Here is a 16751-nt window from a genome sequence, read left to right as displayed (position 1 = left end):
TTAAATTAACTACTTTATGTGATTCGACGGGTTTATCCGGATGTCGAAAGGGCACTATTTCCGGAAGCGCGAATTCTCGACCTTCATGGCGAGCGACATCTTCGAAATAACTAGGACAACTGGACGGACAACATCATGGACCCTATGGCGATGCTCGAGATGGGACGACGGTCGGGCACGTCGAACCAAGACGTGGACGAATTTGTGCGCAAAGCCGATGCAGTACGCTGTCCAACTGGGGCCATCCGTTCCTGACGATAACGGTGGGTATAGGTGGCAAAGGCGATCGAGCAAATTAAGAAGGGGACATTCGACCCCAACAACTGCGACGTACATCACTTCCTTGTCGCTCAAGGACCGTACGACTCATCGTCGCATGTAGATTCCAGGGTACATGACTCCTGAACAAGAGGAAAAGGAAGCGCAGGCGCGGAAGAAGCGAGAGGAAGAGCGCATCAAGCGTGAGGTTAGTTTCTGCATTAGAAAGTTCAACATGACACAATGCTACATGTTTTTAGGAAGCTCGTAAGCAACAAGAAAAGCAAGACGAACACGATCAGTGGTGGAATCGAGCCAAGTTGCGGTTTGCAACCTACGACGACGACGAGGGAACCGAGACAATCGGAGATCCTGAAAAGTGGGCGAATCGAATTGTTGAAGCGTACAAGGCACGCGATGGTGTGTATGGGAATTAGCGGAGCAGGAAGCATCCAGATCATCTGCAACATGTCGACTCACCCGTGCCCCTGTCATGCAGCGAACGACTACTCGATGTGGGACAAGTGGGAGCCAAAAGATCCCGTAACGCTGGAAGAGAAGGCGCGGCAAGATGCGCTTGTGGAAAAGATGAAAAATGATGAATTTGAAAAGGCCAACCCCGCCTTTTGCACGCAGTTCAAGGAAGACTTGGAGAAACGCCAGAAGTCGACGCGGGACAAGGAGCGCGTTGCTCAAAGTTTGTCGCTGCTGCATGCTGTCCAATCGAGTTCGTGACGTTGTTTTGTGTAGAGCACAAGGCCCAAGGCAATGCGTCTTTCAAGCGGCGCCAATACGCTGCAGCGCTCACATCGTACATGGCTGCGTTGGTTGAATCTCCGTACTGTCCACTCATCCTGACTAACATCGCTCAAGTCCACCTTCGCCTCCACGCGACGGACGACGCGCTCGAGTTTTGCAATCGCGCACTGTTCGTCGCACCGACCCACATCAAAGCGCTATCACGCAAAGCTGCGATTTTGCACGTCCGGGGCAACCTTCAAGAAGCGTACGATCTCGTCCGAAAAGCAGTTGACTTGGACCCGACATCCAACCCCGACTTGATGCAGCAGCTCGTCCAGATCAAGGCGTCGCACGACGACGACGTTGGTCGCGCGGCGCTGCAGCGTCAAATGGATGGTCCCAAATCTCTCGACAACTGGCACCTCCATGCCATGCAACACTTGCTTGGCCAGCTCAACCTGATTGAGTGCACCTCTGAAGCCAAGGTGGCACCGCGTCAGGATACAACGAACAACGAGGCATGTGCTGAGCCTGCCGCTGACCACACACAAAAGAAGAGCGTGTCATGTCTAGCCACGGACACGTTACGCGCATTGCTTCCACTTCTGCAAGCGGACAAAGACTGCAAGCTCCTCTTCCGCACGTCGGGAGCACTCACTCGCCTCTGCGACCGCCTCCTCGTACCTGAAACGATCGACGACACCGAGGTGAACGCCATTCTGGAGTGCCTTGTTGCAATGGTGCACGACGATGCCGCCACTCAACACCACCTATTCCTCCTCGTTCCATTCCGTCAATGGGTTGTCCGAACGGTGGCCGACACTGTGGACAACGCATGGAGCAGGTCCACTATGTCTTTGGTCCTTCAACTCGTCGACGAGTGCATGGCCGTGAATCTGTGGAAGTCGCTCGTCGCGACGTCCACACCGATGCTCGCAGGGCTACTTGGCCTGTGGCAGCCGCATGCTTCTCCAGTCACACAATATGCGACAAGCATCATCTTCCACGTGTCGGAAACCGAAGCGGGACGGCTCACCCTGACAACGGCGCTGATCCAGCCCGTGCTCAAGCAAGTCTTGGCCTTGTTACATACACAACTTGCAACAGAACAGTTGACTGCGGGACTGGGGGTCGTGCTCAACTTGACCAACCATTGCGTGTTCCGGCAGATTGTCGCCTCGGAGGCGGACGTCCCTCATGAGGTACCGATCGCTCGTGGTCTGGACCTGTTCATTCTTTTGGGTGGTTGTAGATGACCAAGGCGCTCGTGCATCTATTGACGTTGCCCGACGCCATCATCGCGGAACGGACCTTGGCGATTCTGCTGAATTTGTCGCTGGACCCCCAAACATGCATTCGACAGGACATGCTAGCCGCTCACGTCCACGAACGTGTCCTTGTGTGGCTGGAGCGAGATACACGTACGTGCTCTCGGACACGCACAGCTTTCTCTGTATACTGCACCCTGGTGTTCATCATGTGCGCATCAACATAGGCGAGAAATCGGGCAACGTGGTCCTTTTGTCTCGGCTCGTGAGTGTCCTCTGTCGCCTGCACACGCTCGAGAATGAAGCGCGCCGAGTCGCGGGCACGACACCGTTTCTTCTTGCACTGTGGCGTGTGTTTGAATCGACTTTGGATCATCCATGCGATTGCTGGCAGCTCCGCGCCCAGCTGCTCTGTCACATGGCTTGGAGTTTCCCCGCGACTGCGCAGTTCATGGACGAACACGCATGTGTGCGCCGCATGCTGCAGTTCATGCAAGGCAAGCGCGCAAGTGTTCCAAAAGACCAAATCGCCGCATTCGAGCGCACCGTAACCAACTGCACCAAGTGCTGGATCGCAATGTTGGCGGTCGACGGTGGCCGCAGTACCGTGGCTGCCATCATCGAGTCGAACGGGTTGGAACTCCTCGTCGACTGGATGAGTCACATGAAGGACGAAAAGATCGCTCGAAAGAACGTCGCGATCCTCCTCGCCAAGTTGTGTCAACGCAGCGACGCCATCAAGGAACGTGTGCGTGCACTTCGAGGGATCGAAATGATGCTCTCGATCTGCCGCAACCTCAAGGGGTAGTGCACACCAACCGTCCCCAATGCAACCGAGTCAATGCTTACATCCATCCTCCTGCCCTCCATCTGCCGTCGCGCCGTCACTGGCGATTCTTCAGCGTTTCTATGCGGGGGGATTCTCGTATCCGGATGGCAACACTTCTTTGTTTCGATTTGCTCGGGCGGAACATGTTTTATCGAAGTAATCGGTCGTTTGTTTCAAGTTGGAATAAAATACATCCGCAGAGGATTTACGTCAAAATATGACATACAATATCTAATATGCGGAATTTTGGAGTTGCGGTGTACCCTCCGACACGTTCGTGAAACCTCCGAAACTCAATTGCATTTTAATGAAAACCTTTGAATCAATATAAAAACAAGTGGAGGCGGTTGAGTTTGCATTTAGCCTTCCTAACGGCGAGACGAGATGGTGTTGTTCGAGTACTTGACCAAGATCCCCCCTGCTCAAGCCATCGGCGTGTCCATCGTTGGCGCGCTCGGCCTGACTACTCTCACGTGGGGCACCTTCCGCTACACGGGTATGTGATGGATTCAGTTTGTCGACGCATGGACGACTGACGACGACGAGTGTAGGTGAAGACTTTGGCGGTGCCTTGCCCGGGGAGCCCAGGACGACGTCTGCAGAATGGCAAGCTGCCACCCGCGACTACATCATTGCGCAAAAGATGAACCCCATCAGCTCGTACCGTAAATAAATGAACCTGTATGGCCAAGAAACCGTGCGCAAGGACGACATGCCGACACCTCGTCTAGATGTCGCCGTCCTCGTGTAATAGACTGGTTCGACTCATTGCGTCATGCAATGTCTTTTTAGTTTAGAAACTCCTTGTCTTCAAGTTGCACGAGAGTCGAGTCCTGTCCAGGTCGATGCTTATGCCTTCAGCAGAAAGACTGTTAGCTACACCATCCCGCGTTGCGGGGTGCTACCATACCTTTGCCGCCAGGTCCTTCTCCGCCTGCTCTTTGTTCCATGCGTCGATTGCATCTTGAACTCGCTTGGCCTCGACCAAAGCTTCCTCCCGAACTAACTCGCCATCGTCTTCGTCGAGATGGCCATAGTAGTCAGGCTCAATGCCTTGGTAAATGTCCTTCCTGTGCGCCACCATGTACACAAATGACCACACTACGATGAGCACGTACCGAGATCGTTTCGGTTTCGGGGCATCTCGCTTTTCAAACAGCTCGCGCACGCCGGGGAGGTTCTTCGCTGCCCCAAAATACTTGTACCCGCCACGCTTCAACGACGTGCCGTCAGCGTCATATCCGTCATTTCCTGACCCCGTCGAGTATTTCACGCCACCAAGTTCGACAATGCGCTTCTCCCATCGAATCTTCTCCCCAATGCGTTTGTTAATCTGGTCGTTCAAGTCGCGAAGAACGTGTTCACCCAGCGAAGCTAACAAGGTCGTCCGTCCATTGGACGTCATAACGCATGGAGAGTTGAGCGATACGTACCATTCTGGATCTCCGACACCTTGCGCGAGATAATGCGGACCACTTGATGGCGATATCGCTCGGCCTCGGCCAAGTTTGTGCACTCAGACGTCTGGAACGGTCGTCTCCTAGACACGAAGAGTGCTATGAGCAGTGGTGGTCACCAAAACTCATGGGCGCATGTACCCCAGAAAGGACTTGGATAAATCTGCCTTCATCGAAGTCCATCGATTCATCATTGAGTTCGCCTTCTCTTCATTACGTGCCATGGTCGCCGCGGGTGGTGCTGATGGGCGCCGAAGATTTCGTGCGGAATTGGATTGAAGGAGGGTCCTAATTAGGATGACTAATTGTCTATATAGGGTGATTTCCCTGTTTTATTTTATATGTATCCAATACATTTTGCATATAAACATTTTGCTTTATCATTAAAATCTATTGGCGAGGACAAGTTGAGCCATTTTACAATTGAGCGCCAAGAACGCAGAGCCCAGCGATCGCCACCGATGCGGCTCTCGCCATCGACGAGAATCCCGACAGGAACATGATGACAACTCTTATAGCTACCTGATGGAGATCTCTCCATGGAGGAGCAAGTTCTACATGAGATTGCTGATTTCCTGCTGCGATTGCATCTTCAACGTCACACAACTTCATTTGATGCAAAGAAAAAGAGTAGATTAGGTTGTCCTGGTACATGAAGCTCGTCCAGATAAACGATGCTGGCGCGTGAAAGGAGGGAAGGCAGCAGCGGGACAGTTGAGTTGCGTCCTCTACGACGCAATCTGTTCGACCAGTTTCTGAAACACCGGGTTGAATGCGGCTTGCTCGCCCTTGACACACACCTTGGCCGTGTTCGATCCATCGAACGTGACTTCCAAGAACGCCGACACGTTCGTCATGGTCTTGAATGAAAAGTACCCAATCTCTTTGCCGTCCACGGCGCGCTTGGCGACGTAAAACACATTGCGGCTCTTCAGCACGTTCGCTAGAGCGTCGACTGACGCATTCGTTGGCTTCAGCGGGAGCGCAAAGTATGTTTCGTTCGCCTCGGCAATGCCCTTCCACAAATTGATAAAGTCCGCCTTGTCGACAAGACCCGCTTCCGTGAAGAGCACACTCACGTCGAGCTCTGTGGAAAAGTACACAATGTCGCCCGACCCCAAGTTCTTGAGCGCGGCTTGGACCACAGTGTTGGGTGCGACGGACGCATTGACGAATTGGGGGCTCACCGTCATGGGGATGCTGACACTGGTGCGCTGGCCGGGCGCGAGGGGCGCGGCGAAGTTGACTTGAGGCTGCGTCGGTACCACGCCGAACGTGCTCTTGTTGAGCTGGATGGCAACCCCCGGGACGACCACGTTCGACTGGTTCTCGACGTCGAGCTCGAGGGCAAATGTCGGCTGCTTGCGGACGTACGCGCCTTGGATGACTAAACCCTTGCCGGTTTGGGCATTCGTAAACGGCGTGAGCTTCTTCACGGGAGTTGCCGCCGCAGCGACGGGGCCGCCACCACCAAAGATGTCAAATCCAACAGAGGGCGCGGCGGGGGGAGCGGTCGCAGGTGCGCCACCGCCGACGGACAACCCTCCCATGTCAAGGAGATCGACGCCGCCGGACGCCCCACCATCCGACGTTTCCGCGGCAGTTTCGTACCGTTCGTCGCCTTCTGTGTCGCGCTCTTCTTCGTTTTGCTTTTGAATCTCGGCAATGTTGGATCGAACGACAAATGCTGACGGGAGCTTGTGGTAAACACTCGCCAGCGTCGAAATCTTGCCGATGAGGTCGTCGAGGAGCGCCGGCTCGAGTGTAAACGTGTCGTCGTTGATCACGGGCTTCTCCGCGAGGACGACAGCTTTGGCGGCTTCCGGGTTGGCGCTCAACAAACGCCAGTACACGTAGCCGCGGTCGCGAAGGTCCGGGTTGTCCGATTCTTCCGTTGCCTTCTTGAGGACGGCCTGGACCATCGCTTGGGTTTCGTTCGGGCGCTTCAAGAACAGCTTGACGGTCGCCGTGAGGAGCTGGAGCTGCACCAGGGCCGTCTCGTCTTCGAACGAGTCCAGGAACGACTGAAGCAGCTCGTCCGCGTTGTCGATGCGCTCGGCGTATTCGCCGATGATCCACACCATCGACGCCTTGGCTTCCGGCTCGTCGAGTGTGTCCAAGTTTTCGCAAAGCGTTGCAATTATGCTTTCGTACTGGTTCGGGTATTTGCGGAAGATGTCCTTGATCACGATGATGGCTTCCTGGACAATGTAGTTGACTTTGGTCTGGATGAGGTCGAGGAGGACGTGGATGCACTTTTCCGCGGCGTTGTTGAGCTTGATTGCACACCGCCCGATGGCGCGGACGCTGCGTCGGACAAAATCCACATCCACTTCGGTCGCGTACTCCTTGAACTCGAGCAGGACCTGCTCGACGTTGCGCTCAGAGACTAGGCGAATGATGATTTCCAGCTTCTCCATCTACGCATGCCACAACACGCCCCGTGCCGTGAGTCGAATTCGACGACGACGGGCTCACAGATGACCAACCTTGACGTAAATCGGGTCGTTGTACTTGCAGAAAAACACTTTGATTTCACTCGAGAGGATGTTGGGCCGCTTTTGCACAATCAAGTTGATGTTGCGCAGGGCAACGTATTGGATCTCGGGCTCTGTGGACAGGAGCGTCACGAGCGGCGGCGCCATCTTTCGCGACAGCGTGCGTTCCGTGTCGGCATTTGTCACCTTTTCCAAGAACCTGACCATGCGTGCGATGTGAGTCAACTGCCATCGGACATTTCATCGTACTTCATGATGACTTTGACCGCGGACAGCACGACCGCCGAGTTGGCATGCTGGAGGCGCGGCGTCACACGTTCGATGATGCCTTCCGCCTCGCGCGAGTCTGCGGGAACGTAGTTGGCCAGCGCATCCAGGACAAACACTTGACCCCATTCGTTGCACTCGTTCAGCGCCGCCAAAAGTTTCTGCAGCACCGACTTGGTGATTTTAAAATGCTGTTGGCCGCCATTGTCGGCGATTTCAGACAAGGCGGCGACGGCATTTGCGACGACTGTGGGGTTCGAATCTGAAATGAGTTCGCGAAGCATGTCCAGGAATCCTTGTTCGTCCACCAGTTCAGGGTTAATGTCGTATAGTTTGGCGACGCAGATCGCGGCCGTCTTGCGAACGTACGGGTCCTACACGGCGACGGGTAAAATCGGACGGCGGGCACAAGATGAACGGCCGTACTTCGTCAGTTAAGCATTTGCGCAAAGGTTCGCACAAATATTCAGTGATGCGGTCCACACGGATGCAGCCCATGGTGCGGACGGACAGGGCGCGGATCAATGGGTTCGGGTCGTTGGCGTCCTGTCCACAAGAGTGAGACCGTCGGATAGACACGCGGTCGGACGCACCTTGACGAACGTGTTCACAGCGAGAATGGTCAAGTCCGGGTTGCTCTTGGCGTAGTTGATCAGGTACAAGTACACGAGTTTCTTGAGCTGTGTGTCGGCCGTTTGAATGCAATTCACAACGTCCGTGAACAACATGGACACGTCCTTGCCGACTGTCATGTTCGCAATGACCTTCTTCACAGCGTCCTTCTTTTTGTCGCGGCTTTGGTCGGCGAGTTCCGTGCGTAGTTCGTGCGTCTCCCCTAAAACAATATCGATGAGCGGTGCACGCCACGCGTCATCCCACCTTTCTTGCTCGACGTGAAAAACTTGGAATCGTTGCCTTCGCCACGCATCTTCTTGGCCAATTCCGCCATGCCCGCAGGCATGTTCGTGTTGGCGATGTTCTTCATCGTAGCAGCGAACGACATGGTACGTTAGGCTTGACCGGCGGCGTCCGTCCTTCCCTTGGCTTTTGCTCCTATTAGCTTGTGGAACTCTCGTGCGCTTGAAACACATGGTATACAAATTCCAAGTCTAATTCGTCGCCCCCTTCGTAACTGACGTGATTTCATTGGTCAAAATTACATCTTTCTCGTCGCCTGATTGGATACGTCGGTCGAGATCTTTCATGCGTTTCCACGGCTTTGACAGGGAAAGATTTCTTCGCATTCGAATTTTTCTTACAGCGGTCCCGACGCCATCTATGTCTTGCCGGTGCCACCGACGACGAGCGCGACAGTGGGCGCCGCAAACGCGTCTTCGAGGGATTGGCATACTCCCGTCAAACTTGACAACGTCTGTTGTCGATACACGAACCGAGACGCCAAGTCGGCGAGCGCGTTGTTGTGAAATAGACCATCCGATGAACTCCATGCTCCGCACTCCTACGCGGAGAACATGTCGATTCACGTGAGGGTTCGATGGGGATTTCGTCGCCTAGTCTTGCCAAGGTGGTGCATCCTACCTTGCACGCATGACCGACGCCAGATCCCCGTGTGCTGTACAAGCACGACTCGCAGTACGTGTGTCCACATCCAGTGAGCGTCACCGGTCGAACAAAGATCGACATGCACTTCAAACAAGTGAACGCAGTCTTGCGACAACGCACGCATGTTAACGAACGCATGCGGGGATCTAGCATGCAACATACATACCTCGGACGAAGTCTCAGCTTCCACGAGCTTGTTCACAGTGTCGGTCAAGTCGAGTTGGGCTTGCTTGAGCATGATAATCACCGACGGATCCATTGCGACTTCCTCTAGCGCGGCACAGCGCTGGAGCAACGTGTCGTGGGCAATACGGAGTGTCGTGTGGGATGTCGTGAGGGTCGTCAGTTCAGCCTTCATCTGGTCCATCATCAGAAGCAGCTCGTTCTTCTTGTTTAGCATGCTCGCCAGCTGCGTCTGGAGCGCCACGACGTCGCCCGATGGCGCGCCCTTGGCGAGTTGCGCAGTCAGTTTCGCCACCTCCTCCTTTGCCTTGACGACCTCTGCCTTGAGTCGTTCCTTTTCGTCGAGCACAATCGCAAGTGCTTCATTCTGTCCTTGGCGCCCCTGTTGCAACGTTCGCAATACCGGCTTTCCATCGCAATTGGAGCGTACCTGTTGGAGCGCTTGGACAGTCGGATTCTGGGACGTGCACGCCGCCCACACGTCCGACACCATGATGAGCTTTTCCCGCATGGTGGCGTTCTCTCCATCGAGTGCGGCAATTTCGCGCATGAGCCGTTCGACGTCGCGCTCGTGCTGTGCAGCGAGAGCCTTGGTCTGGTCCAGGGCCAGCTGCTTGTCGTCGATAACTTTGACTTGAAAGTCGAGCTGCTTGCGCACACTGGATGCTGCCTGCACACCCACCCCAGTCATCCAGGGCAGAACGACGATCCTCCACATGGCGTTCGAGTCAAGCATACCTCATCCAACGCGATGCACTTGTCGGTGAGATCCACGACCTGCGACTCGAGATCCGCCTTGTGCTTTTCGTCCTGCAACGCAAGTCGCCCGTGAGGAAATCGCGACAACGGCCACGCCGTTGGCGACGTACGCGAGCAATGATGGCCGTCAGTTTGTCGTGCTCGAGTTGGCCATGTGCTCGCGCTGCTGTCCATTCGTCCCTCACGTGCGAAATTTCTCGCAGCAACGCGTCCTTCTCCTGCGCAAACTGCATCGTCTTGATTGTGAGTGTGTTGCGCGCGTCGCGCTCCTTAGCGTGAACGTCATCCAAAGACTGGTTCAACGCCACGACTTTGCAACGCAGCGCTTCATTTTCGGCTCGGGCTTTCTACGTATATATTTCGTCAGCAACTGCGCAAATTCGTCCATTGACACTGGACCAGCGTGTCGTCCTCAGCCAGCTTGGCACGAGCGATCGTTTGCAGCTCAAGGCGAAGGGCAGCAACAGTGGTTTCTAGGGCTGTGACGTGCTCGGCGGCGTCGGCCGCCTTTCGCGTCAACACTCGCTCGTTATCTTGCGCCCTGGCCAGCAATTTCGCCAGCTGCTTGTGGTTGGCACTGATCTCTTGGCACCGGTTCTCCCATTTGAAAATCTAGACATTGGCACAGTGATCAGTGGCCCAGGGATGGCATTTTCACCTCGACTTGGTGGTTGTCCTCCAACTGCTTCTTGTCAACGTCCGACTGCCGCTTTTGGTTGGCCTGGATAATCGCGTGCGCCGTGGACGTCTTGTCGACATGAAGCTCGTCGGACAGTCGCTTTGATTCGCCTTTGGCTAGCCCAAGCTCGACTATATGCAGTTGGAATACAACCCGGTCGTGGCAAAGTCGTGCTTACTCTTCAGTGATTCGATTTCGACTTGCGTTTGCTCCAATTGTTGTTTCAATACTTGCACGCTCTGCTTCTCCTCTGCGTTAAGTGGCGCTTGAGCTCATGTTGGGGCTCGACTGTGCCACGTACTCAGGTTGAACGACGTCAGAGCAGCCATGTTGCGCTGTAAGCTCAACGTGGATTCTTTGAATGTTGGACTGTTCGGGCGGAGCTTGTCAGGTTGGTGATGTTGCAGCATTTGAAACTTCGCTAGAAGACCAGTGTTCTTCTTGTCGAACCGAGGGGCATGTGATGGCATGGTGCGCTACAGACTCTGTCGTCCTGGTGTCATCGTCTCATTCCAACTCTTACCTCTGTCATCGCGCGCACAGGAGCAAGTGTAGCTGCAGGTAAAACGGAGGTTAGCTTTGTTACACTCGAAGCATCTTCTTCTATCCTTTCTGCCACACTGGGGCGACGCGGCGCGGGTCGCTGTGGCAACATCCTGCTGTCGACAGGAGGCTCAGTTACGAACGGCAGTTACACCTTGTTCCCCCGGATAAACGTGTATTATCCGGAAACCATATACAGCAAGCCACAGCCAATTATATTGATCCATTCGGCCACGGCCAACATGGATTGGCCAAAATCTTCACACGAAATCTCGATGTGTGCAAAGTCAAGGTTTGACTCCAGAGGACCATTGTCGCATCGAACCAGATGAGTCGCGTGAAGGCGATCCGATCGGCGGCAGCGACGTCCCTGAGCCGCCACTTGTCGACCAAGGCTGTCAAGCTCCCCGAGTACCCTGTGGATACGTCGTACTTGGTCTCCCATTACACGGCACCCGCGCTTGCGGCAGCGTTCAGTGACAGGTACGACTTGAATCGCCGATCCACGGCTTGAACCGTCCTGGATACATCTGGACAGGGAGCAAACGTTGCGGCGTTGCGCGCAGTTGCTTGCTGAAGGAGACCTTGACCAACTCTCGCAGCTCCTCACCCCGTTCCGCGGCCAAGGTGTGTGCGATCGCATCATATTCGTGGAAAGGAATCATCTGACTCGACCGGTTCGATGCAGCGGTGGTCAGAGATAAACCGCCAACGACCCCACTGGACGACGCGTTCTCGACGCGGCATTTGGATCGTATCAAGAAGCGTCTGAACCGTTTGCCCCGCCAAATCGCGAAAATGTCACACAAGCGCGCCGCGGTGGTGATACCGCTGTGCACGATCGACGGTGCGCCGCACGTTATTTTCACGCTGCGGTCGTCGCACATGCGTTTTCACCGCGGCGAAGTGTGCTTCCCCGGCGGAATGGTCGAAAGCGGCGATACATGCATCGAAAACACTTGCTTGCGGGAGATGGAGGAAGAGCTCGGGGTGCCGGCGTCCCAAGTGAACGTGTTGGGAATCTTGCGCTGCGACTGGTCCAACGTGGCGTCTATTACGGGCGTGGCCGTGACGCCGGTGGTCGGGCACATTGACCAGTTCGACGAGTCGACCTTGACCTTGAACTCGGACGAAGTTGAGAGTCTCTTCACCGTGCCGCTGGCGCTCCTCGTCCAAGACAAGTATTGGATCCGACCAAACAACGCCACGCCCGTCTTCACGGCGGGGCCGCACTTGATATGGGGTCTCACGGCATACGTGTTGGACATCTGCATCCGCGAAGTGCTCTTGGTCGAAGAAGGCGACAAGGACACGGCTCCAGCGACCACGACCCCCACTGCCCAAATTGTTTAAGTATATTTAACATAAGTCCTGCTTCGTTGTGGGGACGCCGAGTAGGACGGACTGATCCAAGAGCAAGTGGTAAACTCACGTGGACGACTCCACTCCACCATTTATACCTCAACCTAAGTTTCCAGCACACGGGAATTCCACTACAGTCGACGGGGAGCACACGCTGTGGAGCGATTTGTGGCAATGTCGAAGACAGTGCCCGACGTGCGGTGCCTGACCGTCACGTTGAGTAGACGACTGCGATGTATTTGTAGCGTGTCCTTCGCTGGTTGAGGCTTGCGAGAAGATGCGTGAGAGCTACCGCATTCCCTCATCATCAGCTAACCACCTACACGTGTGCAGGACAGCCGAGGCTGCATGCTGCTCGACGCTGGTGCAGCTGGACGAACTGGCGCGTTGCTTTTGTAAACATCCGGATACGGACACCTGCTATCCGAATTCCATCAGGTTGAAGAAGGTTGCCAACTTCGACGGACTTCGGATCGATCCCCTGACGACACGATGGCCGCGACCGAGTACGTGTCTCCGCTTGAGCGGAAGCAACGACGAGAGATTCGAAAGGCGCGCATTTGGGCCAGCGTCTTGGAACGATGTGACCTCGGACTATCCTTGGAACGACATCGCATTCACCGCCCCTTGCATGGGTTCAAGTCTCGAGGACTGCGCGGCAGTGGACTCTTCGCCCATTTAACTCAGCGCGAACGACGTGGCGAGTTGCGACCTGCCGAGTTTCTTGCTGTCAACGAAGCATTCCTCCCCTTGAGGGAGAATGGGAACGCTTGCAATGTGGATGACCTTCGGTCCAGGCTGTATTGCGGCGAGTTTAGTGCGGACGGCGACTCGTTCATGGTTGCGGGGCAGAACGAAGAAGTGTTCATTTACGACACCAACTCATGGAAACGAAAGGACGCACTGCCAGTGCGCGATGTCCGGTGGACTGTCACGGACGCGCACTTCACCCCGAATGCGCACGCTGTCGTGTACTCGTCAATCACGAGCATCGTCCGCATGGTGACGAAGGAAGGCAAAGAGCGCGTTCAGCCTTGCCGAGTCGCAGTCAACTTTTTCGAGCGGGTCCCGCGCGCAGCGACGCCGCATGTCCATCAACTTTGGCGTGGCGTGAATGCAGCTGGGACCGAATTCCTCGCGGGCACGACGAACAACAGCGTTGTGCTGCACGACATGACAACCAACACGTCTGTGTGCCATTTAGTCGGCCATGACAACGACGTGAACGCGATCACGTTTGTGGATGGGTCGTCGAATGTGTTTGTGAGCGGGTCGGACGACTGCCTGATCAAGCTGTGGGACCGCCGCGTCATGGCCGACGCCAAGCCCCAAGGCGTCTTCGTGGGTGGGAGGCGTGTCGGCGGTCGTTCTGTCATGACCATTTGTTTTCGTAGGGCACACGGACGGTATCACGCACATGAGCTCGCGCGACGACGGAATCTACTTTGTCTCGAACGCCAAGGACCAAACCGCCAAGCTGTGGGACGTTCGCAAGTGTTTAACGGACGAGTCCAAGATCCATCGCACGTTGCCGCAGTTCCAGTGGGACTACCGGTTTGAAGAATACCCTGGCAACTTTGAAGGCGTCGACGACGAAGCGCATCCGCAGGACCAGTCCGTGTTGACGTATCGAGGGCATGCCGTCAAGCAGACCCTCATCCGAGTGTACTTTTCGCCCGTGCATTCCACCGGGCAACGGTACATCTACTCTGGATCGGCGGAAGGCGAGGTTGTCGTGTACGATGTCCTGACGGCGAACGTCGTCGACCGCCTCGAGCTCCCGTCCCAAGGAGTCACTCGGGACGTGCGGTGGCACCCGCACAAACCGATCCTCGTCTCCCCCGACTTTTATGGCAAGCTGTGTGTGTGGCAAAAGGAGCATCGGACGGACGAGTCGATCGCGAGCCCGACCAGTGACGACGACGACGTCTAGAGCCATGTACATGGTGACGTGAACACGCTGTTTTGTGTGTGCGTGTAGCATTTCCTGCACATGTCTTGTTGGGATGGTGTGCTTTTTGCATGCTGAGTGGATCGATGTGTGGAAGCGGACTGGTTTCGAGGCAGTGGGACACCCGCGCGTGCGTGGTCACGTTTCCGGGCCGACGAGCTTGGTCTTGGACGAGTCTCGCGCGAGCGCGACAGCGTTGTGCACGACTAGTGGCGACGGCGGCGGCTCCGCGGCCGACAACTGGTTTGGACAGCTCATGCGCTTGGTCAGGGCAGGCGGGCCCCCCTTGCTCGCCAACCATTTCGGCTACAACCACGTGAAATTGTCCCGCTTCTTTTAGGAACTCGCGTCAACACTGTACCTTGGGTGTAGACACCCCAAGTTTATCATCCGTGGCGACGGCTTTCTTTTCCCGCTTCAGTCGGTCCTTTTCAAGTCGGTCGAGTTCTTTCTGCTTCGAGTACTCGGCATCCACCCGTGCGATCGTGTCCAGGTACCGCTCGCCTGTCGATCACGAGTGCGTGAGGACCATTCAATGCAGTCGCGCATATCCAGAGGAACGACGGCCCCGACGACAGAAGCCCATTGGAACAGGGCATACCACGGACTAGAAACGGCGAGGCGAATTCGCCCTCCCACGCAGGCAATTTATCGAGAAGGAGTTTGGTCAGCTTGGGCAAATCGTGCTTGATCTTTGCCTGGAGCTTCTCTTCACGGAGGAGGCGCCCCGTGTCGCGAGTCTGGCGTCCGATGAGGCGGGTCGGGCCCTTGAGCGATGCTTCGTACTGGCTGCGGTCGTCGATAATTTCTTCGCGCTTTTCAATGTACTACGCGACAACGATGACGGCAACGCCGCCATGAGACGACTGCATGCCTGGTACCTTGAGCAGCGCCTTCCGTGCCGTGGCCTGGGCATCCAACCGCTTGAGCTCGTCTTCGTGAATGACCAAGAGCTCATCGGTCGCGTCGGTAGTTGCCACTTGCATCGCTGGGAACATTGTGGCGGCGGCCAAATCATTCACTTCCAACACCGACCACAGCTCACGAATGTGACCGCGCACGTCGAGGAGAAGGTCTCCGAGCCGAGCTCGTTTGAGCTGCTGTAGCCGTGCAAGCTCGTCCTCGGCCTGTCCACCGTTATCCATATCTGCGACGCCTCGATCGAAACGAAGCGAGTATTCAAACCTGCCGTAGGTTGTCCGCGCTGATGCCTTGGCACGCATCCAGAAACTCGTCGCGCTCGTTTGGCGACACCTTCAGCCACATGAGCCAAATGGATTCGAGGCGCGCGACTGTTCCTCACCTTCAATCGATCCCACAAGACCCGAATTTGCGCCATCGCCGATGTCTTCGCCGCTTCACGTTCCGCCTATTTGTTGCATTGTCGTCGACCGAGTTGACATGCGCGCAGATGACGCTATCGTACTCGAAGACGTGTGAGGTCGGCAATGCGGGCCGACATGAGCTCGATGAGGTTCAGCGACTGCCCAAGCGCCTGCTCATGACACTTGAGTCCACGTCCTTCAGCAGAGGCTGCCTCGGCTAGCGAGAACCCACCCACCTCGACGTTGGTGATGATGGACCGGTCAAAGTCGGTCAGGTCCACGAGCTTGAGTTGGTCTACCAGGCTGCGATACTCTGTCGCGACGTGGAGAATCGCTTGTCGGCGCTGCGCCTGCATGCCGGCATGATATCACTCAACTTGTCGAGACGCGGGACTCACTTGCTCCATCTTCTTCATGCGGAGCGCCTCTTTACACTTGTCAAGCACCGTGGTCGTCAAATCCAGCGGCTGCGGGGGTGCCTGATGCGTGCATTATCCTCCGTGAGATCCCGAGGAAGGGAAAAACGATCGACGGGATGCACCTCGGGCGCTTCGCCCATCAACGCTTGGATGGACGAGAGCTCCTTCAACACGGCCGAGAGCACCGTCGTTCGGTCGTCCACTGCCTGCCGCCACGGCATCATGAGGATGGCCGGCTCCGTATCGCAGGCGCACCCACCTTTTTTAGCACGTCGTAGTCTCGGCGAACATGCGCCTCCTGCTCCTTGAGCGTGCCAGGAGGTGGTCCCTTGGTTGGAGCCTCGAACGGTTCTCCAAGCTGTCGGACAAACGTCGCCATGTCTTCTTGCATGGACGCAATGTCGTCGAGGTACTGGCCCTTGGTGTTGTTCGCGTCCATGAGCTTGTACTGGTAAAACTCGTGGAGCTGGCGGTCGAGCTCAGCCTCTTGGTCGGCCACGTCGAGTCCAATCTCGGCCCACACGGCACGCAGAGCATCCAGCATGCTGCACACGGACAGACTCAATCGCTCCAACCAAAACGTGATCTGGGCTCGATGCTGGTGCTATGGCGAGCTAAATTTAACACTGAAACGGCCAACATGACTCGT

The 16751-nt window shown here is 55.9% G+C and overlaps 8 protein-coding genes across 9 annotated transcripts; 4 read left to right on the top strand and 4 right to left on the bottom strand.

Annotated features, from left to right (window-relative positions):
- Positions 1-88: 88 nt before the first annotated feature.
- On the top strand, positions 89-3323 carry H310_11059 (hypothetical protein). Its single transcript, XM_008877603.1, has 8 exons — positions 89-222; positions 274-330; positions 383-466; positions 519-678; positions 758-955; positions 1009-2201; positions 2252-2420; positions 2495-3323. Exons 1-8 carry the CDS (start codon positions 136-138, stop codon positions 3073-3075), a joined length of 2529 nt encoding a protein of 842 aa, XP_008875825.1. The 5' UTR covers positions 89-135; the 3' UTR covers positions 3076-3323.
- A 121-nt stretch (positions 3324-3444) lies between these two features.
- Positions 3445-4013, top strand: H310_11058 (hypothetical protein). The gene is made up of 2 exons (XM_008877602.1): positions 3445-3592; positions 3648-4013. The coding sequence occupies exons 1-2, from the start codon at positions 3481-3483 to the stop codon at positions 3767-3769; spliced, it is 234 nt and encodes a 77-aa protein (XP_008875824.1). The 5' UTR covers positions 3445-3480; the 3' UTR covers positions 3770-4013.
- On the bottom strand, positions 3842-4829 carry H310_11057 (hypothetical protein). The gene is made up of 5 exons (XM_008877601.1): positions 4695-4829; positions 4530-4636; positions 4215-4470; positions 4007-4166; positions 3842-3951 (listed from the first exon to the last, which is right to left on the bottom strand). Exons 1-5 carry the CDS (start codon positions 4775-4777, stop codon positions 3946-3948), a joined length of 612 nt encoding a protein of 203 aa, XP_008875823.1. The 5' UTR covers positions 4778-4829; the 3' UTR covers positions 3842-3945.
- Positions 4830-5160: 331 nt separating this feature from the next.
- On the bottom strand, positions 5161-8443 carry H310_11056 (hypothetical protein). Its single transcript, XM_008877600.1, has 6 exons — positions 8198-8443; positions 7912-8153; positions 7745-7864; positions 7301-7692; positions 7043-7250; positions 5161-6973 (listed from the first exon to the last, which is right to left on the bottom strand). The coding sequence occupies exons 1-6, from the start codon at positions 8319-8321 to the stop codon at positions 5282-5284; spliced, it is 2778 nt and encodes a 925-aa protein (XP_008875822.1). The 5' UTR covers positions 8322-8443; the 3' UTR covers positions 5161-5281.
- On the bottom strand, positions 8421-11174 carry H310_11055. Of its 2 annotated transcripts, XM_008877599.1 has the most exons (11): positions 11026-11174; positions 10804-10978; positions 10681-10752; positions 10482-10633; positions 10223-10435; positions 9934-10170; positions 9803-9874; positions 9495-9734; positions 9048-9446; positions 8858-8986; positions 8421-8777 (listed from the first exon to the last, which is right to left on the bottom strand). In XM_008877599.1, exons 1-11 carry the CDS (start codon positions 11155-11157, stop codon positions 8595-8597), a joined length of 2004 nt encoding a protein of 667 aa, XP_008875821.1. In that variant the 5' UTR covers positions 11158-11174; the 3' UTR covers positions 8421-8594. The 2 variants fall into 2 exon arrangements, with proteins under 2 accessions (XP_008875821.1, XP_008875820.1); XM_008877598.1 differs by having other exon boundaries at positions 8858-9446.
- A 152-nt stretch (positions 11175-11326) lies between these two features.
- H310_11054 (hypothetical protein) lies at positions 11327-12520 on the top strand. The gene is made up of 3 exons (XM_008877597.1): positions 11327-11528; positions 11584-11672; positions 11734-12520. Exons 1-3 carry the CDS (start codon positions 11374-11376, stop codon positions 12396-12398), a joined length of 909 nt encoding a protein of 302 aa, XP_008875819.1. The 5' UTR covers positions 11327-11373; the 3' UTR covers positions 12399-12520.
- A 311-nt stretch (positions 12521-12831) lies between these two features.
- H310_11053 (hypothetical protein) lies at positions 12832-14490 on the top strand. The gene is made up of 2 exons (XM_008877596.1): positions 12832-13752; positions 13802-14490. Exons 1-2 carry the CDS (start codon positions 12900-12902, stop codon positions 14338-14340), a joined length of 1392 nt encoding a protein of 463 aa, XP_008875818.1. The 5' UTR covers positions 12832-12899; the 3' UTR covers positions 14341-14490.
- H310_11052 (hypothetical protein) lies at positions 12864-16711 on the bottom strand. Its single transcript, XM_008877595.1, has 11 exons — positions 16362-16711; positions 16225-16308; positions 16082-16162; positions 15920-16033; positions 15785-15853; positions 15662-15727; positions 15544-15612; positions 15240-15485; positions 14960-15185; positions 14720-14862; positions 12864-14664 (listed from the first exon to the last, which is right to left on the bottom strand). Exons 1-11 carry the CDS (start codon positions 16644-16646, stop codon positions 14497-14499), a joined length of 1551 nt encoding a protein of 516 aa, XP_008875817.1. The 5' UTR covers positions 16647-16711; the 3' UTR covers positions 12864-14496.
- Between the last annotated feature and the right edge of the window lie 40 nt (positions 16712-16751).

Source organism: Aphanomyces invadans (assembly GCF_000520115.1).
Source record: "Aphanomyces invadans strain NJM9701 unplaced genomic scaffold supercont1.29, whole genome shotgun sequence".
NCBI lineage: Eukaryota > Oomycota > Saprolegniomycetes > Saprolegniales > Verrucalvaceae > Aphanomyces > Aphanomyces invadans.
Note: the sequence above shows the minus strand (reverse complement) of the source record. Positions and strands in the feature narration are given on the sequence as shown.